Source organism: Myotis myotis, unplaced genomic scaffold (assembly GCF_014108235.1).
Source record: "Myotis myotis isolate mMyoMyo1 unplaced genomic scaffold, mMyoMyo1.p scaffold_m19_p_5, whole genome shotgun sequence".
In the NCBI taxonomy this organism is placed as follows: Eukaryota; Metazoa; Chordata; class Mammalia; order Chiroptera; family Vespertilionidae; genus Myotis; species Myotis myotis.
In genome coordinates this window covers 3,927,087-3,953,820 of record NW_023416357.1, presented here as the reverse complement: position 1 = coordinate 3,953,820, position 26,734 = coordinate 3,927,087, and the positions used below count along the sequence as shown (strand labels likewise).

Below are 26,734 nucleotides of genomic sequence, written 5' to 3'. Positions count from 1 at the left end.
GAAAGCCGAATAGAAATGTTGCTATTTTTTAACTGAGCATAAAGAGTGGCCATTCATGACATGGCTCCCATCTGTGGCAGGAGTGGCATCTTTCTCATTTCTCTTTGGGGAGGCAAATTCGTAGAGGAATTCCTCAGTGTTTGTGTTTCAAACAAGTAAGCAAAGATGTTGCCTGTCTCAGCTGTTTTGTACAGTGATAGTGAATAACACAGCAGTAATCCACCTCCCAGGTGGTCCGGGTATCTGAGACAGCCTGGAAAGCTGCCCCATAGCGTCCCGGGAGAAAGTTCCCAAAGCTCAATGCAAGGCTAAGCTGCCCGGAGATCTTGCCTGTGGTATTCAATGAACTCAAGAATATCACAAGGTGGCTCCATCTTCCTTCCCATAAACCAATGGTTCCCAATGCAAATAAGGAAAGTGGAGAGTTGGGCAGCATATCTCAAGAGTCTTTTGTCTTTTTTAATATATTATTATTGATTTCAGAGAGGAAGGAAGAGGGAGAGAGTGACAGAAGCATCAATGATGAGAGGGAATCATTGACTGGCTGCCTCCTGCACATCCCCCACTGGGGACTGAGCCCACAACGTGTGCCCTGACCAGGAATTGAACCCAGGTTCTTAGGTCAATGCTCAACCACTGAGCCACGCCGGCTGGGCTCGAGTCTTTTGAAAAGACATGACCCTTAGCCTTCCATTCCACTGAAGGGAAGTTGTGGGGGAAGGGAAATTTTGATGGCAGGAAGGTAAGAGGAAAAATGGACTCAAGACCTGCCTTTCCCCATCACAGCAGGAAGAATGGCAGCAGCATATTGTCTAATTAGCAGTATGATCCTGAAAATGGACCTGTCCCCCCCTCCTAGGCCACTGAGATGGTGGCCAGCAGAAGGACGTGTCCTGGGGATGTAGCATGTGGACAAAAAGTTAAAGAATATTATTTATTTGATGAACACTGTGCACATGAGCTCTGTACAATAAAAACATGGATACTATCTGTTTTCATTCAATTTTCTTTTGAATCATAAAATTAAAAATCTACAATTTAAAGAGCAGGAACTCCATAAATCCAGTGGTATCACAATCTCCTCAGCACCAGAAAGGCGGTCCTTCCTCTTCCTGACAGACACTTAACATTTGTTCTTCTACACAGGGCTGCCTGCATGGAGCTCCCCTGGTCGCTTTTAGCCTTGAAGAGAGTGCAGTTGGAAATCTTCATCCTTATCCCGACTGACCTCTGAGGCGATGCAAAGGGCAGGTGTCTTACTAACTGTCAGGTAGCAGGTCAGGGAGAGCAGGGTCCAGCTCTATGCTTGACCAAAGCACCTCCATACCGTCCGGCAGCCTCCTTTCTCCTGCACTGAAGTTAGGACTCCCTTGGGGTGGGGGTTGCCCTCACTTGCCCAAATGACGGTCTCCATCCTGGGCTCAGCTCTGCCCCTGTAGCAGTGCCCTAGACTGACACATGAACTCAGACCTTTTAGCCTGACGTGTTAATAGAAGCAGAAAGGTACCACTCGCTATCGTCATCAAAAACAAAATGGATCTGCCCTGCTGGTGTGGTTCAGTGGTTGAGCATCGACCTATGAACCAGGAGGTCATGGTTCGATGTCCAGTCAGGGCACATGCTCGGGTTGCGGGCTTGATCCCCAATGGGGGACGTGCAGGAGGCAGCTTAACAATGATTCTCTCATCACCGATGTTTCCATCTCTCTCTCCCTCTCCCTTCCTCTCTGAAATCAATAAAAATATATTTTAAGAATAAATGAAATGGATCATTAAACAGTCCTGGGAAGATCATTAATTCATATATGGCCTCTCATTCGTCTCCTATACCACAGCAGCTGGCTGCCCCTTTTATGAATGGAACAGCAGTTCTGAGGATGGGGCCTCATGCTGGTACGTGGCATCCACTCACAAGAGCAAAATGCAGCAAGGAAAGCTGCCCGGCCGCCTGTGAGGAGAAACGAGGTAGAGGGTTCCATGCTGCTGGACTCTTGGAACTGATGAGTGGGGAACACAAGCTCTCCTTCTTGCCCCTTCTGATCTAGGGTGGTAACAGCTTCCCACTTCTGCAGGCAAGCGGTTCTCTGCCCTCCGTTGGTGGTTTTCCTTAGCTGTGCACACACCTGTGTAATAGTACCTTTCGGTGTGTCTTCTGTTTCCTCCCAGGACCCAATGGATACACCCACCTTCTGTGAGCCACTCAAACTTGTTCTTGCTCGAGCCCTCCCTGAGCCACCTCACTCCTCCTTTCCTCCGTATTACATTTGTGCAAACGTGTATCCCTTCGTTCACGGGTCTGCTTTACTTCGGTGCGCCTGCCTACCCTGGCGCTCCACAGCTCCTTGATGCGCAAGCCGCACGGTGGGTGTGTTAGGTTCCCTAGGGCCTCGCCCTGCCTCTACTACAGGGAGACTGCACTCAGTAGGGGTTGTCACCTGCCACTATCTGCTACTCTCACTGCCTCTAGCATGTCATCCTGCCCTCTGGTACTTGCCACTGCTCATGTTCGATCAACTGGGGGAAGAAATCCCGAAGTGTAGTACAGCTCTACGTCAAGTGGGGTAAGTGGGTTCTGAGTGAGGGTTGGACGGAGTCCCCCGTGACAAACTAATAGAGTATGTGTCCATTGTAACGGCTCAAGGCCTTTCTCACAGACTTCTTAGCTCTTGCCTGGGCCCCACAAAGTTGAGCTTGCCATAAAAATTGGTCCAGGGCGCCTGCTAAGGGAAAGACTGCTGGTCGCGCACGCACAGGGCCGACACCAAGACGTCCAGTAAAAGCAGCAGCTGGGAGGCTGCAGAAGCGGAGGAGCTTCGGACGCTGCCCTCTGCACAGAGGGAGTTTGAGTTTGAATGCCACCAGGTTAGAGGAACTTGGGAAATGGCTCAGGCTTCCCAGTAAGACTCTATATGGGTTACATCTTAGAAGTAAAGACTTTATCCAAAAACTAAGACTAAAAATAAACCAAAACAGAAACACTTTCTTCTTTAAAAAAACAAACAAACAAAAAAAAAACCACACACTTCCCAAAATTCAAAGTGGTTAGTCAAACTGCCTGATAGCACAAAATTTCTCTTCAGAGGAACAGAACTAAATGCGATCTCTATAAAATATTATCCACGACCTACATTGCTGGTGGGAATGTAAAACAATGCTACTTTGGCAGTTTCTTATAAAGGACACCTCTGTGCGATGGCGCAGCAATTCTATTCCTAGGTATTCATGCAAGCAATAAAAATGAAAATATATGTCCACTCTAAGACTTATACCAGAATGCTTATTGCAGCGTTAGTCATAATAGTCCCAAACTGGGGAGGAAGAAGTCCATCAATACAAAATAAATAAGCAAATTATACTTATATTTATACAACAAAATATTACTCAGCAATTCAAAAAGAGAAGAAAATGAATATTAATACATGAAATACATGCAGAATCACAAAAGCAGGACAGGGAGTGAAAGAAGCCAGACACAAGAGTATATACTGCATGATTCCACTCAAGAATGAATTCAAGAATGAGCAAAACAGCCCTAACCAGTTTGGCTCAGTGGATAGAGCGTCAGCCTGCGGACTCAAGGGTCCCAGGTTTGATTCCAGTCAAGGGCATGTACCTTGGTTGTGGACACATACCCAGTAAGAAGTGTGCAGGAGGCAGCTGATCTATGCTTCTCTCTCATCGATGTTTCTAACTCTCTATCCCTCTCCCTTCCTCTCTGTAAAAAAATCAATAAAATATCTTTTTTTTTAAAAAGAATGAGTAAAACAAATATGATAATAGAAATAAGGAGTGGTTACATCAAAAACAATAAAATACCTAGGAATAAATTTAATGAAAGAGGTGGAAGATCTGTACACTGAATATGATAAGACATTGATGAGAGAAATTAAAGACATAAATAAATAGAAAAGATATCCCATGTTCTTGGATTAGAAGAATTAATATTGTTAAGATACTAATACTACCTCAAACAATCCACAGATTCAATGCAATTCCTATCAAAATTCCAGTAGTCTTATTCACATAAAGAAAACAAAAAAAAATCTAAAATTTGTATGGAACCACAAAAGACCCTGAATAACCAAAACAATACTGAGAAAGAAAAACAAAGTTGAAGGCATCATACTTCCTGATTTCAAACTAGATTACAAAGCTATAGTAATCAAAACAGTATGATGCTGGCATAAAAACAGGTAAGTAGACCAATAGAACAGAATCAAGAGCCAAGAAATAAACCCACACAGATATGGCCACCTAACTTTTTGCAAGGAACCCAAAACTACACAATGGAGGAAGGGTAGTCTCTTGAATAAATGGTACTGGGAAAACTGAGTAGCCACATGCAAAAGAATGAAATTGAACACCTATCTTATGCCATCACAAAAATTAACTCAAAATGGATTAAACACTTAAAGAACTGTAGGGCCTGAAACCATAAAACTATTGGAGGGGAAAAAAAAAAAAACGGGGAAAGTTCCTTGATATTGCTCTTGGCAATAGATTTTTTGGAAATGGCACCAAAAGTACAAGCAATGAAAGCAAAAATAAACAAGTGAGACTACATCAAACTAAAAAGCTTCTGCACAGCAAGGGACCCACCAACAAAATGAAAAGCAATCTATTGAATGGGAGAAAATATTTGCAAATCTTATATCTGATAAGGGGTGTAATATCCAAAATATACAAGGAACTCATGCAACTCAATAGCAAACGTAAAAACAATCTGATTAACAAAATGAGCAAAGGACCTGAATAGGCATTTTTTTCCAAAAAGGACGTACAGATGATCAGCAGATGCATGAAAAGGTGTTCAACGTCACCAATCATCAGGGAAATGTAACTCAAAACCACAATGAGATATCAATGCACACCTGTTAGAATGGCTATTATTAATAATTAAAAAAAGAGGTGACAAGTATGGGTGGAAATGTGGAGGAAATGGAAAACTTGTGCACTGTTGTTGGGAGTGTAAATTGGTGCAGCTATTATGGAAAACAGTATGACACTTCCTCCAAAGATTAAAACTAGAACTACCATCTGATCCAGCTCTCCTACTTCCAGGTATATACCTGAAGAAAATGAAATCGGTATCTCAAAGAAATATCTGCACCCGATGTTCATTACAGCATTACTCACGTTAGTCAAGACACATAAATTTTATTTTAATAAAATAATAAAGAGCCTTGCCTGTTAGATACATGCTACAACATTTACAGAGGAAATGAGGGTGGCTTATATTTGCTTCAGAATTATCAGGAAGTGGGGTAATGGTGATGAAAAGGTACTGATAAGATCAGACTGAGTTGAAAATTGTTGAAGCTGAGTGACAGGGACATGGAGTTACACTATACTGCACTCACTAGTTTTGTATATACTTAAAATTCCCATAATAAAATGTTTTCTTTATTAATCAATTCCCTACATGAATAACCAAAACCTGGAAAATTGTGGAAACCTTTCCACAGTTGGTCCTATTGGAACATATGAAAATACATAAGGTCAACATTTATGTTTTGTTATCATTTAACCAATTTTTTTCATTTTAAACCAATAACTATCCTTAAAAAAGACTTTTTTAGAAAAAGACATTAAAAGATCTCAAACATCAACCTCAAAGAATAAGGCAACACACCAAGTGATCAACACGATCTTAATCCCATTTGGGGCCCATCATGATGAGCTGATCTAAATCATTCTGGAACCCATTTAGGACAGCTTTTGGAAACTATGAGAGTAATGAGTTTCATATGCTTACTAACTACCAGGAAAAACAGGCATTCCTTGTAATTATCCTGAAAGTATCCCTTCAGGTCTACAGCTGGAGAATTCAGTTAAGTCTTCAAATTTCAAGAAAAGCCCCATAGTCTTCACAGGTTGGATCATGCCACATCTTAAACATTTTTGAAGAGATTGATCTTTTTAAGTCTACTTCATAAGAAAATTGTTTCATCCCCTTGGGCAATTAAAAGGAACTACATTTCTTTTTTTAAAAATGTTTAGGGTGACATACTCTACTAGTGTGAGGAGACTGGTTTCTCTTAAGAACATTACCAAAATCATGCAGAGTGTTCTAGATGCAGATGCAGCAGGACTACCATGGAGTTAGTCCCAATATTTTAAAGGTCGAATGACACTGAGCCTAATGAATATACTTGCCACAACACAAGAGAGACCCCTGGGCACATGTCTCAGGGAGATGCATTCTTTTAACCTCATGGGCATTTCACAACAGCCCAAAAGGATGGCGGAAACGCAAACGTTGACGACTTGAAGGGAATTGTGAGCTCATACAGGCCAACCAGTGTGTTGTGTAGGTGGGGAAGTGGAGCCACCACAGTTGCCTGGTTCACTCAATGTTGCACAGAGAGCGAGGACAGAGCTGCAAGTAGACCTCAAGTCGTCTGTCTCCAGCCCAGCACCTGCACCCACAGCGTTAATGTGTTTATCAAGCCAGGCAACCCCCTAAAGACCAAACTCACTCAGGGATGGTGAACCAAGGTGAACAGCCTCCTATTTCAAGTCTTAATATGACTCCTCTACCATGTGTAAGATGGCCAAGATGGTATCCGCGTATCAGGAGGGAGGAAAGAAGAATGAGAAAGTCTGCCCTAGCAAACACAGCTTTAATTGACTGTCAGGGAAATAGGATCAAGGGAAAGAAAAAGATGGTATTGGATACCAGATGGGTAAAGTCAGCTCCAGGGTTGTTGTTGTTTTATTGTAAATTGATGTAAAAGCGGGGGGGGGGGGGGGGGGGGCAGGTTAATCTCCTGGAGCTTTTTTCTCATAATGTCATTATTTAAGGACCTGCCATATTTTTTAAGAGCTGAGATATGGAAAACTCCTAGCAGAGACTCTGTTCTCAAGGGGCTAAGACATCAAAAATCCTGTGTCAAATATCACCGTTACCTCCTGCAACGGCCCCCCCTCACTGCCAGGGCATGCGAATGCACTAAGGAGGTTTGGCGGTCAGTTCACACACTTCCTCTCCACCCACATACCGCACTCACACTGGGCCGTCTTAATGCCCCTGTGCATCAACGTCCCCATCCATTCATTCTGCGCCGCAGCCTCTGAGTTCTCCGACCACCATTGTCGGATAAATTTCATCTCCACTCGGTTTCATCAACTCACTCTCTCCTACACATACCCTAGGCCAGCGGCCGCCAACCTTTTGGACCTCACGGACCACCAGTGGTCCACGCACCACTGCCCTAGACCAGCGGCCGCCAACCTTTTGGACCTCACGGACCACCAGTGGTCCACGCACCACTGCCCTAGACCAGTGGTCGGCAAACCGCAGCTCACCAGCCACATGCGGCTCTTTGCCCCTTGAGTGTGGCTCTTCCACAAAATACCACGTGTGGGTGCGCACGTACAGTGCGATAGAAACTTCGTGGCCCATGCGCAGAGGTCGGTTTTCGGCCTGGGCGAGTCTATTTGAAGAAGTGGCTTAGAAGAAGTGGGGGGTGGTGGTCGGTCTGTCGGGCAAGGAGAGACGTGGCGCAGGCCGAGGGATACGCAGCTCGGGGGAGGCGCTCGATTCATGCACGAGTTGAGTGAGCCAGTCAGTCAGCAGTCTCATTGTGCAGTGGTTAGTGCTAGTCGCGTCCGCAAATCGCGTGTGGGTGACAAAAATACCTACTCGAAGCATAAAGTTACCTGTATTTTTCCAACCAGCTGCAAATCATACAGGTATTTTTGTCATCAATTTAAGAATTGTAATTCTTTTGTGTTGGTGGCTTTATTATTATAAAATGAAACATTTTTTTAGGTGCCCTGTTTGAGATGGCTACAAAGAAGAAGCAAAGAAAAACGGAAGACGAAAACCGTGAATTTAAAGTTGAATTTCAAGTTGAATGTACCTACCTACATAGTTTAAGTTTAAAAAATTTGGCTCTCAAAAGAAATTTCAATCGTTGTACTGTTGATATTTGGCTCTGTTGACTAATGAGTTTGCCGACCACTGCCCTAGACCATACATTCACCTGGGAACTTATTCAAATGCAGAGTCTGATCAGTAGGTGTGAGGGTTGGAGAATTATGGTTCCTTGGGTCCACAGACCAACCTTTGAGTAACAAGACCCTTGACCTTAACAGCACCGAGCTGCTCTCCTGTCACAACCCTTGAAAATCATTTGACGCCAACCTCCTACTTCCCACTTCCGTGTGCAGAACAAGTTCTTTGAGCTCAGACTTCCATCCTCCTGATTCCTCTCTATGCTCCAGAGAGCTCAGAACGGAGCGGATCAACGGGAGGATGAGACGGGGTAGACACGGTGTTATTCAGGCAGAGAGGCCAGTGGGAAGTGGGAGCGGGGTCCTGCCCTCAGAGGTTGGACTCAGGTATAAATTTAGGCGTTACCCGCACCGGGATGAAGATCCCACCCAGGAGAGTGGATGTGCTGCCCAGAAATAGTGTTTGGAGAGAAAGGGGCCAAGAGAAGAACCTTGGGATACACTAATATTTGCCGAGCAAGTGGAAAAGAGGAGTCACACGGGCAGACCGGCAATGTAGGCAGGGAGCTTAGAGACGGTGGTGTCTTGGCAGCCCGGGAGAGGCAGATTTCAAAAAAGAGGGAACCTCTTCCATCGACTCATCTACCAATCTCCCCGCTTCAAGCCAGGCTGTTTTGCGATTCCCTGAATGGGTCTAATGCCATGTTTCATCTACGCTTGGATTCCCTCTCGGCCTCACTTGGGAGGCTCTTCCGTACTGGTCTCTTCTGACCCATCCTTCAAGAGACATCCGCCCGGGTGTGAAAGCTCCTCACAGGACCTGGCACAGTGCCTGGCCCGGAGGAGGGACTCGGTGGGTGCAGGGAGGCATGCGTCCAGCTCTGATCAACAGCCATCTGCAGGCTTTACCATCTGCACAGCAACACTCGGGGTCACGGAGTCAACACCAACACGCATGCACTTAGAGGGCATAGAACTGTGTCTGATATCTATTCTACCCAAGAAATTCCTGGACACATGGTTACCGTAACTATACATTGCTGCTGAGCACAGAAAAGAAAAAATGCCCTAAAATCAAAAGGAATATGATTTGTAGGGCAACAGTGGGTACCATCCGACACAGGACTGTTGACTAATGAATTACAGCTCTTGATGGTCCACAGGATAAGGCAGAAACACGGCTGATTTCGGGGATCTAGTCATCATCCCACATAAGATGACTGGGTAAAGGAAATAGTTAATCCAGGTCCCCAACTTTAGATCAACTGTCAAATGTTTATAATAATAAAAAAAATCCTCTGCTCACCTCCTCCCTACCTTTATATCGTAGCCTGTGGGAGGGAGATTTTTAGAACTTTGCAAAATGAAGCAAATTTCACTCCAGCAGGGGGAAAGAGCAGGAGGTAAAGACTAATCCAAAATAACTTCCTACAGCCTGAGCTACTTTCAAATTTCCTGACTGGGAAGGGGGTTGAGTCCCCAGCAATGCATTATTCTAGCTCCTCTCCTTTGACCATTGGCCGGGGCCCAGAAAGGATGTCACTGAGAACTGCTACTGTACGCTGCGTGCGGGCCACAGGGATGCGCTGCTCCCGGCGGCCGGGCTGTTTTCTTTGGACACTATCACTCACAGCGCTCAGGCTCATAAACCCCTTTACAATCATTTTTCATAACTTCCAAGAGCAAGTCAGTGTGGTTTTCTCCATTTCATAGATTAAAGTCTCTGGCACACAGGCTGGCAGGCCCCGGGGTCATCGATTGTTCTAATGCCCATCAATTAATATTTATTGGACCACTACGTTGGGCACCTCACCACATCCACCCACACGAACAGCAGCGTCAATGGCCAGGCCTCATGAACCAGAACTCTGCCCCGAGACTTTAAAACCCTGCGGCTGCTGTCCGCATCAAACACCGGAGTCCTCTGTGAGCGCGGTGGCCAGCGGGGCTGGCAGGGGCCTCCTGGCCTCCCCTCTTCCCAGCTGGAAGGCTGCACACACGTGGGCATTCCCTCTGGGGCCTGTCAAATTATGTGCCAGGCAGAGTCTTTCGGCTGCAGCCCTGGTAGTAAAATGCAGACCTTCATGTCGGGGAGTTAAGCTCTGAAAGCGCCACGCTGCTCCAGCCACGGGGCGGCCTAAGGAACCGTTTCCTGGGCAGAGCACTCCTGTGGAAAGTATAATCCTGCCGGCAGGTATGGCTCAGTGGTTGAGCATCAAACTGCGGTTCGATGCCCGGTCAGGGCACATGCCCGGGTTGCGGGCTTGATCCCCAGAGTTGGGTGTGCGGGAGGCAGCTGATCAATGATTCTCTCTCATCATTGATGCTTCTCTCTCCCCCCCTCCCCCTCTCCCTTCCTCTCTGAAATCAATGAAAATATAAAAATATAAAAAAAGGATAAGTCCTGGCATTTGAGACACGCTCTCGTCTACTCCCCCGGACAGCGGAGCAGCTCCTTTAGACCTGTTTACCTGCAGCCTGTCTTGTCCAGGCTCCTCCTCGAAATGTAATGTGAGCTGAAGCTAACCTGCTGCGCCCCACAGCTGTGCGTACACGAGTTCCTCGCCAAGAAGAAAGAGGGGTGCGGAGCCCCTGCGGCCCCAGGAGCACAGAGGCGTGGGAAAGGGGGAGAAAGGCAGGAAAAACAGAAATCCGGGCTTTCACCCTCTGTAGTCATGCCTCAAGCTTCCTCACTTACACCGACGGGCCCAGTGGTCAGCGCCCACGCGTGTTCTTTCTGGAGCCCGCACTGCTGATGGGTCTGCAGCCCATCTATGGAGTGGCCTGGCTGTTCTAAGAAGACGTTCATCTGTGTTTTCATTGTGAAGAATTGGGCCCAATGTGCTGAAATGCCCTTCTACGGGGGGGGGGGGGGGGGGGGGGGCTGATAGCTTAGCCTTTCCGTTGTGAAGTGCCTTTCCACGCGGCATTGCTATTTAGCCGTGCACATTTGAGTTCATTGCCACTGTTACTGCAAAATCGCTTTCTAGCTGAATCGCATCACCGCACGTGACGGAAGGAAGCCACAGCGACTGTCTCTCGAAGGGCAGCGCGAAGCCTACAGCGGGGGAGGGTCACCGTCCACAGGCTCAGGGCTCTCCCCGGAGCACTTCCAGGTCACACCGGCCAACACGTTCTCGCAGCGAATCAATCCACACGGGCCGCGAGGTGGGGACCACGTGCAAATGGAACAGGTTTCTCAGCAAACAGAACCACTCCCGGCAGGAGAGTCCCGAGTCTTCTCCACATTCCAGTGTGGCCCAAGGAAAGCTCTAGAAGCTACAGGAATGAGCAACTTGAAAGCAACTTTCTCTTTCATTTCAAGAAAAGGAAGGTGATGTATTTTTCTTAGATTTCAGCACATCTTCATTTAAATATGTTCTGAAAGCCCAGTGCTATGTCCTTGGCGAGGAAAAAGAACGGCGTTTAATAAGTCATTCCTCTGGCAGTGCCGGCCGCCTGATTGCATGTTCCTAATAAAACTAATCTGATTAATATGTTGGCATGTGAACTCGTCATTTTTCTGTTGTTAAACGCCAACTTGTGGTTTGCTTTTATTCTTTCAAATACAATTAGCAAAGCCCTCCAGTGCCTGAAAGGGCCTTTTCATTTGCACAATTATTCTCTGGCTGGCTTTAGAGAAAGGGGGTGAGGGCAAAGGGGGGTGGCAGAGGAGGGGGAGTCTCCTTCTATTCAGATGGTGCTGCGCAGACACAAAAGCCCGCCTGTGCACAACCTCACCGGGGCTGGGCAAGCCGGGCCTTTATCGGCTGCAGTTCTTTCCCCTTTCACTGGCTTTGCTGAACAGCTAACTTTTCACCATCTCGGAAAGAGTACCCAGTTCCAATTAAATGATATTAGGTCAGACAAGAGGGGGTGAAGTGTCTGGCCAGGATGTTATTGATGATCTGGTCATTTTTCATCCCATGTCACCTCCCGCACGGCTTCTGTGCAACAGCCTGGCAAACACGAGCTGGTTCAGACAGCTCCCCTGCCCGGCCTGCCCCTCGTCGCAGGAAATGAGCGCGTTGTTTTGCAACATTTTGGACTTTCCGCAGTGTAATGTCTGGCCTATCTAAACAATGATTTATTAAACCCTGTCTCTGGTCAAATACCTTGGCGGAGGACATCGCCGGCTCCCGGCTCCTACCTCGCACCCAGTGCCGACGGAGACCTGGGCGGGAGGGGGCCCCGCGGACACCCGCCTCCCTGACAATGCTACCGTGCTCCCAACGCCGCCGCCAGAACATTTGTTTAATTAGTTAAATTCTCAACTTTTAAATAAGGAGAAAAAACAAGCTATGGGTGGCCTGCTAACCTCAAACGAGCAAATAGCCAAGGTTATAAAATCACCGCCTGCTCAGAATACCTGGTTAGAAATAAAAACAGTATTGGCCAGGTTCTCCGCGACCAGAACAGAGGTCGCATTAAGAAGCATGAAAACGAATTGGAAAGCTGAAGTCCTAAGGATGCGCATTATTTCATTAAAAAATGGACTCCGCACACTCTATATAATTAAAACACCTCTCTCCGACAACAATAACAACAAAAAGCCACCTCTGAGATTAGTTGGAAAAATACTAAATAAAAATAAAAAACACTGCGGACCCACTCTTGAAAACTAGGCTCTAATTTTGTGTCTTGCAAAACGACACTTGCAGCTGTGCCCTCGCAAAGCAAACTGGACAGAAAACATTGCGATTCCTTCCTGTGTGGACACACAGGTGAGCTTTGCACACGCAAACCGCTGCACGCCATAGAATGCTGACCTGTTTGGAGCTGAAGAAAAGTTGGTCTTTTGTCTTTTAAAGCCAGAGTCATGAAAATTTCCAAGCGAGTTTTCTGATGAAATATCACAAGCAGCAGATTACCTTATTGAAATAAAATTATCCTAAAATGGGGGGAGGGGGGACAGGAAGCGGGAGGAGGGGGAGGTGATGATTGTTTCACTGTGATCTTTCAATAAGGGAGAAGTAAAATCCATACCCAGAAAATCACAGGGAAACACACCCTCTAAATTAAGACTAAAGTTAGAGCCCGGCCGTGGTGGCTCAGTGGTTGAGCATCAAACTATGAACCAGGAGGTCACAGTTGGATTCCTGGTCAGGGCACAGGCCTGGGTTGTGGGCTCGATCCCCAGTAGGGGGTGTGCAGGAAGTAGCCGATCAATAATTCTCTCTCATCATTGATATTTCTATCTCTTTCTCCTTTTCCCTTCTTCTCTGAAATCAATAAAGATATATTTTTATAAAAAAAACAAGACTAAAGAAAGTTGGAAAGATACTTTCAACTAATAACAGAAAGCTGGGAATATGAAAGCTGCTGGAGGTGGTGGCTCAAATCCTGGGTTTTACAACAGAGGAAGCCCTAAGAACAAAGGACCCAGCCACAGGCATTCTCAGCCCAAGTCCCCTGTGAAGGCCCAGGGTCGGGAGCTCTGCCTTCTCTCGCCTTCTCTCCCACAGCACCTTTCAGCCGGACTGCCTGTGGCTCTGCAACAATGCTGTCTGCGACCTTGGAGATTACTAGCAAGTGGGTCCTATCCAGAAGAGATGGTCTCTGCCATGGAAGGTTGCATTGGAAGGTAACACAGCCCCACGTGGGAACTCTCTTAACATGTATGTCGTCCATTGTTTTTTAACCTTTTCTCTGAAGTATTTTGTTTTACAATAAAAGAGTCCTAATGGGTTCTAGAAAGGATGTAAAATGTCTACCAATGCATTGTGATACATTACAAATAACCTGCCAGGACACGAGCAGGCCTAATTATCTTCTAATTTAATTTTATTGATTTCAGAGAGGAAGGGAGAGGGAGAGAGAGATAGAAACATCAATGATGAGAGAGAATCACTGATCAGCTGCCTCCTGAACGCCCCACACTGCGGACTGAGCCCACAAGCTGGGCCTGTGCCCTGACTGGGAATCAAACCGTGACCTCCTGGTTCATAGGTCAATGCTCAACCACTGCTCAGGCTCTAATTATTTTTATGTAAGTTTCCCATTTTTTAACTTTACGATTGAGTCAACTTGGCTTTTTTAAAATCCACTTTTAAAACCTAAACTTTTACTTACACGGGCAATAGGGTTTCTAGATGATGTTCCTATATATGTTTTTTTTCTCTAGTGAAACTGGCATAAGAGCTATATTTAAGGAAATGGGTTAGCTCTGGACATAAAGTCTTCACACACCAGTACGACAAACCTGTAAAAGAACAAGCCTTTTCTTGGGGAGTATGTATTACTGTTAATATATGCTGCTTTTGTACAATTACTTTGAAAGAATGACAGAAGCCAGGCATGACTGTGAGGGTACGAAAGTAAGCACTAGTCAGTAAATCAGGAAAAATAGCCACCAGAAGGGAAACTGTAACCAAATGGGAACTTCTAAAGGAGCTAGAGCATTCTGGCCCAAAAGAATCGTGCTGGCTCCCTCTCTCAAAAACACACTCTTTCCCTCTTTCTTCCTTGATTTTAATATAACAAGATTACCACCACCACATCCCAAACCCCCCAAAAAGATGGAGCCACCATTTCTGAATACTTGCATAGAATGGAGATTCAACAATCCAGAGAGACTTCTAGTAAATCACAACCATTTAAACACACATTCCCTATCACCCAGCCATAAGAAAGGATGAAATACTGCCATTTGTGACAACATGGGCTGGGGGGTATTGAGCTAAGTGAAATAAGTCAGACGGAAAAGGACAAGAACCATGTGATTTCACTCATACGTGGGATATAAAACAGAAAGCAACAAAGAAACAAAGAAACTCACAGACAGACAACAGCATGGTGGTTACGAAAGGGGAAGAAGGGTGAGGGTGATAAGGAGGGTAAAGGGGATAAATATACGCTAAGGGAAAGAGACTAGACTTTGGTGGTGAGCACACGATGCAATATACAGGTGATGTATGACAGAATTGTACACTTGAAACATATATAATGTATTAACCAATATCACTCCAATAAATTTAATTTTACTGAAAATATTTTCTCCAAAATCCTGACTGAAATGACAGTAAATGAATGTTCCCATACACCCAGAGGTTCCGGACAGCTCTTTAATGGCTCAACAGACAGCTGTGGATTGCCAGAAGTTTAAGGAAAGCTTGTATTATGAAAGAGAAAGAAATCAAAAGTATTATTTTAAGAATAAACTTGAAAGAAATAAGCAATTTCTTTCAAGTAAAAGAAAACTAAAAAAAAAAAAAATCTTATCTCAATAAATGTTAGGTATAAGAAGCCCCTTTGTTTCACATGCCCTTAGAAAGAAAAATTATGACAGCCCACCAGTTAAAAAATGAATCCCAACTTTAGATAAGTTAAAATGTTAAAGAAGTGTATTCTAGAACTAATGAAAGGGTATACTCTGAAAAATAAGAGATTACATCTAAGAAACAAGGTCAGGGTGTATGTGTGTGTGTGTGTGTGTGTGTGTGTGTGTGTGTGTGTGTGTGTTTTCTTCTTTTAAAAGGGACTCAGAGAATAAGAGAGAGCTCTTGGAAATTAAAAATATGATAGAAATTAAAAATTCACAAGACATGTTGGGAGATAAAATTGAGGCACTCTCTCCAAAAACAAAAGGAAAAGGCAGAATTGGAAAATAGGAGAGAAAATGAAAGAATTAACCGAGGAGAACACACACCCAAGTTCTAAATTTCCAGAAAGAGCAAACCAAGTGCCCTGCACACCGATTTTTGAAAGACCCACATCAGGAACATCACTGTTAAATTTCAGAACGCCAAGGCGCCAACTGTCTGCCTATGCGACCCCCACCCCCTCGCTGCCCCTGCTTTGCTCTGTCCCCCATCAGAGGAGGAGGGCCTGCACGTGCATTTCCCTCCCAGCTGACTTCCCCTGGGTCCAGACAAGGATCCTGGTGGGAAGCAGGAAAGGGGGAGCTGAGATGTTCCTCCCTCTCGCTCTGCCTTCACTTCATCTCCAACTGAAGCTGTGCTTCCTCCGTGCTTCCAGCTCCCGTGAGTGCCCTCACTCTCAGATGCTGGTGAAACTCTCTCTTCCCTGGTTCTTCTAGCTCTCGGGGTGGTCATCGCTTTGTGCTAATCTCTGGCTCACCCTCCTCTCCTATTTGGCATTTCAGTTCTTCCTACACCTTAAATTTAGTCTCTCCTTTTAAATTCCTTCTGCTGAATTACCTGGTATAAGCTCTGTGTTCCTGACCGCTGCCCTCGACAACGCAGAGGAAACACTAAAGGCTTCTAGAGATAGACGAAAAGAAAGCAGTGCGGAAAACATAGCTAGTCAGGATGGCAACAACAAACACTGCACACAATGCGGCAATAACATCAAAATCCTGAGGGAGAATCAGCTTCACACTAAAACTTTTATACCCAGCTACGCAATCAATAAAATATAAATGTGACTCTTCAGGTGCAGATGCACATGCACAATGGTGTAGCCTCTCCATGTGAACAATCCGGGCCTGAGACAATAGCTGGGCAAATGGCACGTGGACCAGCCTGCCCCGTTCAAGGATTCATACCTTTCTGCGACACTGAATCGGATGAGGGCTGATGGCTCCTCTCTCCAGAAATAGACACATGTGCTGTTACGCACATGTTGTGCATTGTCATAAAGAATTCATGTACCGAAGTCAAGAAACCCTCTTGACCAACAAAATAAGACCCAAAGCAGGGCGACATGGGACATACTGACATACCTTGGTGTGGGGTTTGGGGGACGAGAAGAGATAAACCAAAGACCTTATATACTTATACGTATAGCCCATGAATACGTGCAATAGGGTGGTGAAGGCCTGGGGGAGGTGGGTAGGGGCTGGGGAGAGTGGGGTAGATGAGGGGAAAATGGGAGACATCTGTAGTGCTACCAACAATAAAAATATGTATTTTTTTAAAAAGGAAGCCTCATCCACTGAAGAGTCATGGAAACGTGGACGAATTTGGAAGTAGCTTCCTTCTAAAGTGAACCCACTCCCCGTGTCTGATGTCATTTCTCTGGGATCGGGCTGCTACGAGGTACCCTGCCCAGACCTCTGGGAGTGCCAGTGTGACAGCCTGTGTCTGTGCAGGAGGGATCTGCGGACTCCGGAGCTCACGGCCGTGGGCATTCACGCGCCTGCTTACGTATCTTTAGGTCATGAGGCTCCCACTGCAGAGGGGGCCACCGCGTGGTCCAGGGTCAAGCTCACGGCCATGCTCCCGGGAGCACTCCTAGCAGCCTCTGCCAGGCGAGGAAATGATGGGTCACCGTCCAGAGGAGATGAAGAGGAGACACGTCCTCGCCAGCCTTGGTCACCTGTGTGCACTCGGGCGGGCAGGGTGCAAAGAGAGGGAGGACGTTCTGCAGCCCGTGGCGCCAGCCAGGCTCATTGCGGGGCGTGAGACACTTGATCTCCGGGTCATGGGCTCACCCCCACGTCGGGCACATCATTCTTAAAGGGCCAGACTGATGTAGTGGAAAAAGTCGCTGAGCCAGGAGTCAGGGGGTGCACCTAATCCCGCTTGGCCGCCACACCGCACGTTCTAAAGCCAAACAGCGTGCCTCGCACTGGAACCGCCTGCGGGGCAGAGGCCAGCGCCTCCACAAAGACACCCTGAGTGAAAGCCACTGCACACGGGGGCACCCCCAACCACAGAGAAGCCAGCCAGGCGCTTGGCAACACCGTCGGGGCCGCCCCGGGTGCCTGAGGGCCTTGGAGTCTAACTTCAGGTTTCTGACAACACCCCAGAGGGTCTTCAGGACGCCCACTGTGAACACCCGATACTACCTCCCCCCAAACACCAGCTGTCACAGCGGAAGCGGAACCGCTCCTGGCTCTGCACCTGGTGAGGGCGAGGCACCGTGTCCCCCAGCGCTGCTGTCCCGATCGCAGTCTGCTGGTCACACTCGGGGAGGCCCTCACCTTCCTGGGCCTCCGTTCCCACCACCGTACAAGGAGGGGGCTGACCTATGTCCTCTGGGTCTCTGATAACTAAAATAATGAACCCAGTGGTAACGGCTTCCTTTGATTGGCTGCTCCCCATGTGCCACGGCTAAGGGAGGGAACGCAGGCTGAGCAGAAAGAGACATGTTTCTGCTGCCACAGAGGTCAGCTGGTGGCAGAGGCCCACTTCGTCAGAAAATCCCACGCCCGTGTGTGTGATCACAGCCTGTGAGGCGGGCCATGGTGGGAGGAGGGAGAGCCAGGAGGCGGCCTGGAGAAGGTGGAGCTAAGTTAAGATGTGACGGGTCAGCAGTTCTGGGAACATCGGGCAAGCAAGAGCAGCAAATCCCCTGGTCAGGAGAAGAAGAAGCAAAACTAAAAGAGAGAACAGCTACCATCCACTGGACACTTGCTGCGAGCCTGGCATTGCATTAGATGTCACCTGCGTATACAATTCTTGTGTTCTTTCAACAGCCTCTCAGTTTAAACATTATCCCCCCATTTTATAGTCAGTAAACCAGGGCACGGAATTTCGGAAATGCGCCCGAGATAAGGATAGTAAGAGGCAGAGCCGGGGGAGATGACACCCCAAGCCTGCGTGTTTCACCACTGGGCATACCGCCTCCAGTGGTCGCCACTGGGCCCTACTGAAACATAACACGTCAGAATGGAATTGGTTTCCACCTGGTTCACTGTTAGGAGGGCAAAGGTGCTTTTGAAAATGTTATCAAATTCTCCAGGGAAATGGGGGAGAAACTGTCAGGAGATACAAGTCCTGAAACTAGACCGTTACGGTATATGCAACACCCAGAGCCCAGTGACAGCGGCCCTACGCAGCCTTATTTTCTGTCACACCACACACATGCGCCACCCCGCCACCCCAGCGGTGAATGAAACCAGTGTAAACACTGGACCCAGAGACACTGATCTACAGGCAGCACTGGCCTTTGAAACGACCCAGCCCAGGAAATGCCATGTAGGCAAACTTGTATAGGTTCAACCGCAATTATGTTGAACCAAACATACGGCCGGGGAAATAGAGAAGGTCACCGTCATGAGGTACAGAGAGACCGGAGTTATTCCAGGAGCGCAGAGAGTATTAAAACTAGAAAAATCTAGCAATGCAGGTGATCAAAAGGTACACCTTACATTCGTGAGATGATAAATTCTGGGACATCGAGTACAGTACAGTGACTGTAGTGAACACTGGCACACATTTGAAAGCTACTAAGAGGAGAGATCTTAAATGTTTCATCACAAGAAAAAATGTTTGTAGCCAAATGAGGTTATGGATGTTAACTGAAGTAATTGTAGTAATCACTTCACTATAAACATATATATCAAATTATTATGTTATACACCTTACACTTACACATGGTTATATGTCAATTATATCTCAATAAAACTGGGGGGGGGGAATCTAGTAATACAACAAATTATGCTATAACAGAATAAAGAAAAATACATTTGATTATCTCAATAGAAATAGAAAAGGTATTTGATAAAATTCAAATACCCCAACCCACACAGATGATAAAATTGCATAGCACTTAACACACACACACACACACACACACACACACACAAATGAAACTGAGGAAATCTGAAATCAGTGCATTGTATCAGTGTCAATATCCATCTGTGATTTTATATGTAATTTTCCAAAATGTTACCAGTGGGGGAAACGGGCATGTATACAAGTGATCTCTGTACTGCATCTTAAAACTGGATGTAAATATCCAATTAGCTCAATTAAAAAGTCGATACTTAAAAGGGCAAGAGGTGGATATAGAATGAGGAGAGAGGAAGGAAGGGAGAAGGGCCAGGATGGGAGAGGAAATCAACTTTCTGGAAACAAAATTTCATTAGCCATCAAAATTTGGTAAGTTTAAAAGATAAAATAATAATTGATTTTAAAAATCATAGCCACTCCATCCTTCCAATGTTTCAATAGAGCCTTACAAAAAAATGTTAAAGTTTTGAATTTTTGCATTTTGAGACGATCACATGCCACCAACATGCCAATATGACAAATGTGACACGAACATGTATGACATAGTCAGGGATAGAATACAATGTAGAATACCTGCAATAAGGTCCCGTGTTCAAAGTCTTCCCTCAACCTGCATTATAAAAAGTGTGGTGTTTGTTGTGTTTTGCTTTTAATTATCCTAAAAAAAGATGTCATTTTGACAAAACAAAATTTCACCAACAAGGAGTAAAAGGGAACTTGCATAATCTCATGAAGGCGCTCCCCAAAACCCCACAGTGAGCATCATGCTTACGTGGTGAGATGAACAGGGATGAAGTCTGTTATGTTCTTCCTAGTAAAGTGGAGAACGAGGCAAGGGTGCCCACCTCACTGCTTGTATTCAGTGCTGCCTTGGGACGCAGCCAGGCCCATCAAAGTTTATTTTGTATTCCCTTCCTGTATGCGCGGCTCATGGGAAGCAGCCAATAAAAGTAAGCTATTATTACTAAATACTTTAGTTCATTTAATACACTTGAGTAAACTTTTAATTAAGCATACTTAGAAGAATTGAAAAGAAACAAATGTGTCCTTACTCACAGGCCAAGTGACTGTGTAGAAAATGCGTGGAAAATTGGGAGACTAACCAGAGAGTCCATGGAAGTTTCTGGATGTAGGATCCAGAGCAGGGGCTGAAGAGCCCATGATGGGTGTCCTGAACTTAAGTTCTAAGTAAGCAGATGAGTACAAATTAGAGAAGCAGAAAGACCGAGAAAAGAGCTGAGCCCCAGAATGAAGACCACTAAGTCTTGCTGGTCTTGTTTAGCATCTCCCGCACATTTGACCATGAGTCCCAGCCACACTGGCTCCTGGTTCTTGGGCGCCCGGGTCTCCCTCTCCCACTGTGGTCACCATAGCCACCTGTCTATGCTCACCTGACAAACCTGCAACTGGCCTTCAAAGAGCCTGAGGAACACAGGCATGGATATGACAGACAGACCACCTTCAGCACTGCAATAAGCAATTACAATGAGCTCCAATTTCTACTTAAAATTACCATTTTCTGTATTTATAAAATCAACTAGAGGCCCGGTGCACGAATTCGGGCACCAGTGAGGTCCCTCAGGGTGGCCTGCAAGGATTGGGCTGAAACCCGCAGTCCAATGCCACCTGCAGCTCCTACCTGCTGCTCCCACTCATCCTGGCCCCATTGCGCCTTCCACGGGCTCACGCCAAATCAGTCCGAACGGGAGAGGCTCGCACTGCAGCAGCAGCAGCAGCAGTGCTCACCAGCCGTGAGCCCTTTGCCTGGCGCCCTCCCAAGGGGAGTGGCCTGCGGGATTGAGCCGAAACCAGCTCTCTGGCATCCCCTAAGGGGTCCCAGTTGCAAGAAGGTGCAGGCCAGGCTGAGAGACCCCACCAGTACATGATCAGGACCAGGGAGGGACCACGGGAGGGCTCCAGGGCATGTCCAGCCCATCTCGCTCAGTCCCAATCGGCCAGACCCAGCAGCAAGCTAACCTACCAGTTGGAGCATCTGCCCCCTGGTGGTCAGTGAACATCATAGCGAGCTGTTGAGCGGCCTTAGCATATCATTAGCATACAGTGGGGCCTTGACTTACCAGTGTCCCGACTAAAGAGTTTTTCGAGATACGAGCTGTCTCCGATGTTTTGCTTTGAATTGTGAGCTAAAATTCGGGCTACTAGCCAGCTTCAGATACCCCACCGCTAGTTGGTGCAGCGAACATCACAGTGAATGCCACAACATCAGCCCAGCATCACGTGTCTCACTCATTCACTTTAAGATTTGACGTACGAGTAATTTGAGTTACGAGCTCCGTCACGGAACGAATTAAACTCGTAAGTCAAGGCCCCACTGTATTATACTTCGATTGGTTGAACAGTTGACCAGTCACCAGATGATCAGACACCTAGCATATTAGGCTTTTATTATATAGGGTTTTAGATGATCCCACCATGAGAGAGAAGCAGTACTATAATCTACAACTACCAATAATCTCTAATGCACTTGGTTTGGAATGTATTACGGATCTTTGTCGTAGGAATACCCTCCCAATGAAAAGTTTTCTTGCACTACCCTTAAAATAAGACTTAATAGTCTGAATAGAAGAAAGACTGGTAACAAAAAAGAATGATCCAGTAATATGTTGGAATGCCACTTTTTTCCCAATGAGTATCATTAAGTTGGACGGCCTATAGTGAAATACTTGAACTTCAACCACCTCAGGAAGGATGCCAGATAAAAAGGACACCGTTGTTGAGCTCTGAAGCCATAGATTAATATAACCCTGGTAAAGTAAAATAACACAGTGGCAGGTGTGAAAGACTTGGGTGTCTTCCATTTGGCCCAGGCCACCGCAGACAGCCCGCGGAAGGAAGCTCCGCGCCCTCTCTGTCCTTTCATGTTCTTGGGGCAAAGGCTTTGGTGGTGACACTGCCATGGCTTTCCTTACACTTGGGTTCTATGCCGCTGGGCCTGTTTCAGTCATAACTCCGAACGCACTGTCCGGTGTAGCAACCACCAGTCACGCATGTTTCCTGAGCCCTAGACCTGCAGGTATGTGGTAAGGGCAAGATACACACTGGACTTCAAAGACTGCACACAATAAAAAGAATATACAATCTCCTTCATAATTTTTACATTGGTTAATGTTGAAATAATCTTTTTTATGAGCCAAGTAAAATGTCTTATTAAAATTAATTCCACCTGGTTATTGTCATTCTTTTAAATGTGGCTACTAGGAACTTTTAAATTACATATGTGGCTCTCTGGCAGCTCACATTGCGTAATCACTGGGCAGTGCTGATTTAGAGAGACAAACGGTATTCTAAATGATGTAGGTATAATAAGCAACATCTTAGACAAGCATGTAGTTTAAATGAACGAGGCATGCGGCCTGCCATCTGCGAGCTTGACATGCTTGGAAAACATTACTCAATTTGATTATAAGACCCTTCGTGTGTCATTGGATGGAAAATTCCTATGGAGACAGGTATAATATTATAACAATAGTACAAAAGAGGCCTCATTTATTGAGTTCCAGCTTTTGACAGGGATACTGCTAAGTGCTTCAGATAGATTATCTGTAATCCTCCCAACAGGGAGAAATAATTTGGACCAGAGAGACTAAGTCATTTGGCCCAGCTCACACAGCGAGGAAGTGCTAGAGCCAGGCTCTGAATGGAGGTCTGCCCAAGGCCAAGGCCTATACCCCGTGGTACTTCAAGGAAAGAAGCTGGGAGAGGCCTGTTTGGAAGTGACCTTCTCTTTTGAAGTGGTTGCTATCCACCTTGGGCAGGGACTACCCACGCCATCCATCGGTCATTACAAAGCCGCTCCCCTGAGACCAGACTGGTGATTGCCGGAGGGAAGGGGGTGGGGGACTGGGTAACAGAGGTGAAGGGATTGAGAAGTACAAGTTGGAAGTTACGGAATAGTCGCAGGGCGTGCGGTGCTAAGTGAGCTAAGCCAGTCAGAGAAAGACAAATACCATATGATTTCACTTACGTGTGGAATCTAATGAACAAATAAACAAAATAGAAGCAGACTCATAGCTACAGAATAATCAGGTGGTAGTGTACCCCATAGGGAATACAGTCAATAATACTGTGATAACGCTGTATGGTGCTGGATGGATACTGAAAATATCAGTTTGTAGAGTATACGATTATCTAATCACTGTGCTGTACACTGGAAACCAATACAAAACAATACTCAGTCACCTGTCATTGAAAATGTAAGCAAATTTTTAAAAAATTAAGAAGGTGCTCTATTCTGCTCTGGACTCGGGGAGTGGACAGTTTGGGAACGCAGCACGTCTACCCAACCCGCCTGGGGCTCCTGCTCACCCTGCTCTTCACAGAAGTGGCTCCGGGATGTGCGGGCACCCAGCAAAGCCTGCCCGCGACAGCAACACATGGCGCCACGTGAGGTGGCATCAAAGAGACGAGTGCCCCTGTGTCTCCCATAGTCTGGCCTGACCTGACTCCCGTCCACTCTTGGAAAATGCCGCAGTCACAACAGCACTAATTGATGGGCAGCTCTGGGATACGGGGGAGGAAACAGCCTGCAGCCAAAGGGGCCATGGCACAGCCACGGAGAGAAGAGGCTTGTCAGAAAGCCGAGACCGACTGCCGACAGACAGTCTCTCAACCCCGAAATACCGCCTGCCTCCGAGCTCGGGGAAAATCAGGCACGCGAGCTCCGCACCCTTCGTCCCCCTTCTCCCCAGCACGCTCCTCGCCGGCCAAGTGATGGAAGTCTACAGACATCTGCTCGGCCCACCACAAGCGCCCACGACAAGCAATTTGCTCCCTGTAGCAGTTGGAAAGCGTAGGTGCAGGGTGGGGGTGCTGGGGGGTGCTGGGATAGGGGTGGGGGGTGGGGGGTGGAGGGAGCTGGCCAGAAAAAAAACACACGCAGAGAAAGCACAGTGACATTCAGACGTGAGCCTGGGAATCCTCGAATGGCTCAGACGGGACACTGTGTCACCTCTGGTTTAAGCAGGGGACTGTTTTCAGAATGCTGGCGGCCTCGGCTCGCCATCAGGCACTTACGTAATCCTCCTCATTGAGCCCTTGTTTCTCCACAGAACTCTTCACCTCCATGGAAAACTTCTCAAACTCGGGTTTCACTGTCCTCAGCAGCGTGACTGTTTGGAGGGATGAGTACGCCTGCTTCGCTTCAAAGTCGTGTTTGTCTCCTCTCTTCCACGAGCCATCTCCTACGGGAGAAATGAAAATATTTATCATTCCAAGCCAGTCACCATAAAGGGCCCTTTCTCCCTTCCCAACTCCCATGTGTCTCGACAGGTTACTAGGGGCAGCCGGGGCAAGAGGTATTGTCATGGTCTTGCACTTGGATACCATGTGACAACGAGCATCGCGATCCTCAAAGAAGAAGGCCCTCCGGACACGTGTCCCTTTGAAATGTGAGAGAAATAAGAGCTCTGTGGCCTCAACTACTTATAGTCACCGTGAAATTGTACTCTCAGTCCCCGAGAACTGCAGGATGGGCGGTACAGGAAGTAAGTTTCACCCAGCCGGCGTGGCTCAGTAACTGAGGATTGAGCTAGGAACCAGGAGGTCACGGTTCAATTCCCGGTCAGGGCACAGGCCTGGGTTGCAGGCTCGATCCCCAGTGTGGGGTGTGCAGGAGGCAGCCGATCCGTGATTCTCTCTCATCACTGATGTTTCTCTCTCCCTCTCCCTTCCTCTTTGAAATCAATAAAAACACATTTTTTAAGAGAAGTAAGTTTCACTCTTTCTCATTCACACTCAGTCAGCCAAGCTGTTGCTTTGGTGCCATCGGCCTGACACTGGGCGGAGGGGGTGGCAGGAATGGCTGTGTGACGACGGGTGTGCGCAGGGTGAGAGAGGTGGCACTGCTAAGGCGGACAAGTTTCAGATTATCAATAGTTCTTGAAGCATTTTGGAACTCTTCAGAATGAGAAGTCGTTTAGGTGAGTGCGAGGGCTTAGCGCTGGCAACACCATCACATTATTTACGGGACGGTGTTCACCGGTGCATCCGTGAAATGAAAACTGCTCCCACGCACTGAGCAGAGAGATAGCAATCATCTCCCGTTATCGAGCACTTTATAGTGAGAAACTCACTTCTTCCTCCCAGGACCCAGGGATGTGGGTACAATGATCGTCTCGATTTCACAGAGAGGAAACCGAGGCACGGGAAGCTGGGTGCCCCGCTGCCTCCCAGCTCTCCCTTCACAAAAGCAAAGGCAAATGACGTGGGTGAAACCAGCACTTTCTATTACTTCGCTTTTTTAGAAAATGCGTGGCCTTCAGCGCCCCGAAGGAAATGTGGCCGTCCAGGGTGGACAATAAGCTGATGCTCCCATGAATTGTCGTTGTGATCCCTGGAGACCTGGGAACACAGCAGGGAAGTCAGCCCCTGGAGTCCGACTCCAAAGTCATTTGTTCGCGCTGAGCCCAGGCCCCTGGCAGACGCTGGAGTGTGAGGCCAGGGCTCCGAGGCCCGTCCCCACTCTTACAGAAAAGGAGCTGGTGGCCTTGGGATTTCCGTCACGGCTGAAGCCGGACAACATGGGGTCACTGAGCCCTGGTCAGAGGTCCGTGGAGCCACCCCCGTGGACTTCATAAGTGTCTTGGACAGTCTCCACCCCCTTCGAGAAAAGGAGTAGAGATAGCCGGGTGACAGCTGAGTTATTACAGGTGGCAGCTCCCTGGGGAGAAAGAGGGGGTACAGTGCAGGGTGTAGAGGAAGAGGCAGCCAGCTCCAAGGAAGGATTTTAACAGGCGGCGAGGAGGACGGGAAGGCTCGCCGGGCAGAGCAGGAGGCACAGGCTAAGGTGCAAATGCGGCCGCAGCAGCTGTTCAACAATAAGACAGAGCCACGGGCAAAATTCATTAAGGGCTGGATCTGTGCTCAGTGAGCAAAGCCTGAATGTCAAGCCACCCAACAGGACCTGACAAAGTCCTCCTCCTCCCACACGAAGCCTCCCCAACACGGAGGAGGCCTGGTGTGAGGAGCAGCCGTGATGCCTGTGCTCAGAGAGGGAGCTGTGGGGTCGGCTGGGGACCAGCTGCTGTCAGGAAGGCCCCAGAGTGTGGAGATGCCCAGAACCTCTGCCCGCCGCCGTGGAGGAAGCCATTCCTCAGAGGCCTGCGATCAATGCTTATTGATTTGTTTCTCATTGATTTGCGGTGCCAAGACTCAGCAGGAGTGGTGTGTCTGAGGCAAAGAGGGTGGAGTTTCTCAGCTGGGGGTTGGGAGGGGAGGGCTCTCTCCTGGGAAAGCTTAACCCTGCTGGTGCTGGGCTGTGCAACCAGAACAAGCACACGCCACTGGAAACAGCCACCCTCTGCTACTACAATAGGGAAAACCTTTTTTATTTTGAAA

General features: G+C 47.2%; 1 protein-coding gene across 4 annotated transcripts in view; it reads right to left on the bottom strand.

The window, feature by feature from the left end:
* Positions 1-26,734, bottom strand: part of NPR3 (natriuretic peptide receptor 3) — a 68,960-nt gene that overhangs the window by 26,545 nt on the left and 15,681 nt on the right. For all 4 annotated transcript variants that reach the window (XM_036310815.1, XM_036310816.1, XM_036310813.1 and 1 more), the window contains one exon: positions 24,413-24,579. In XM_036310815.1, the coding sequence (XP_036166708.1) occupies positions 24,413-24,579 (167 nt within the window). The remainder of the gene's footprint in view (positions 1-24,412; positions 24,580-26,734) is intronic.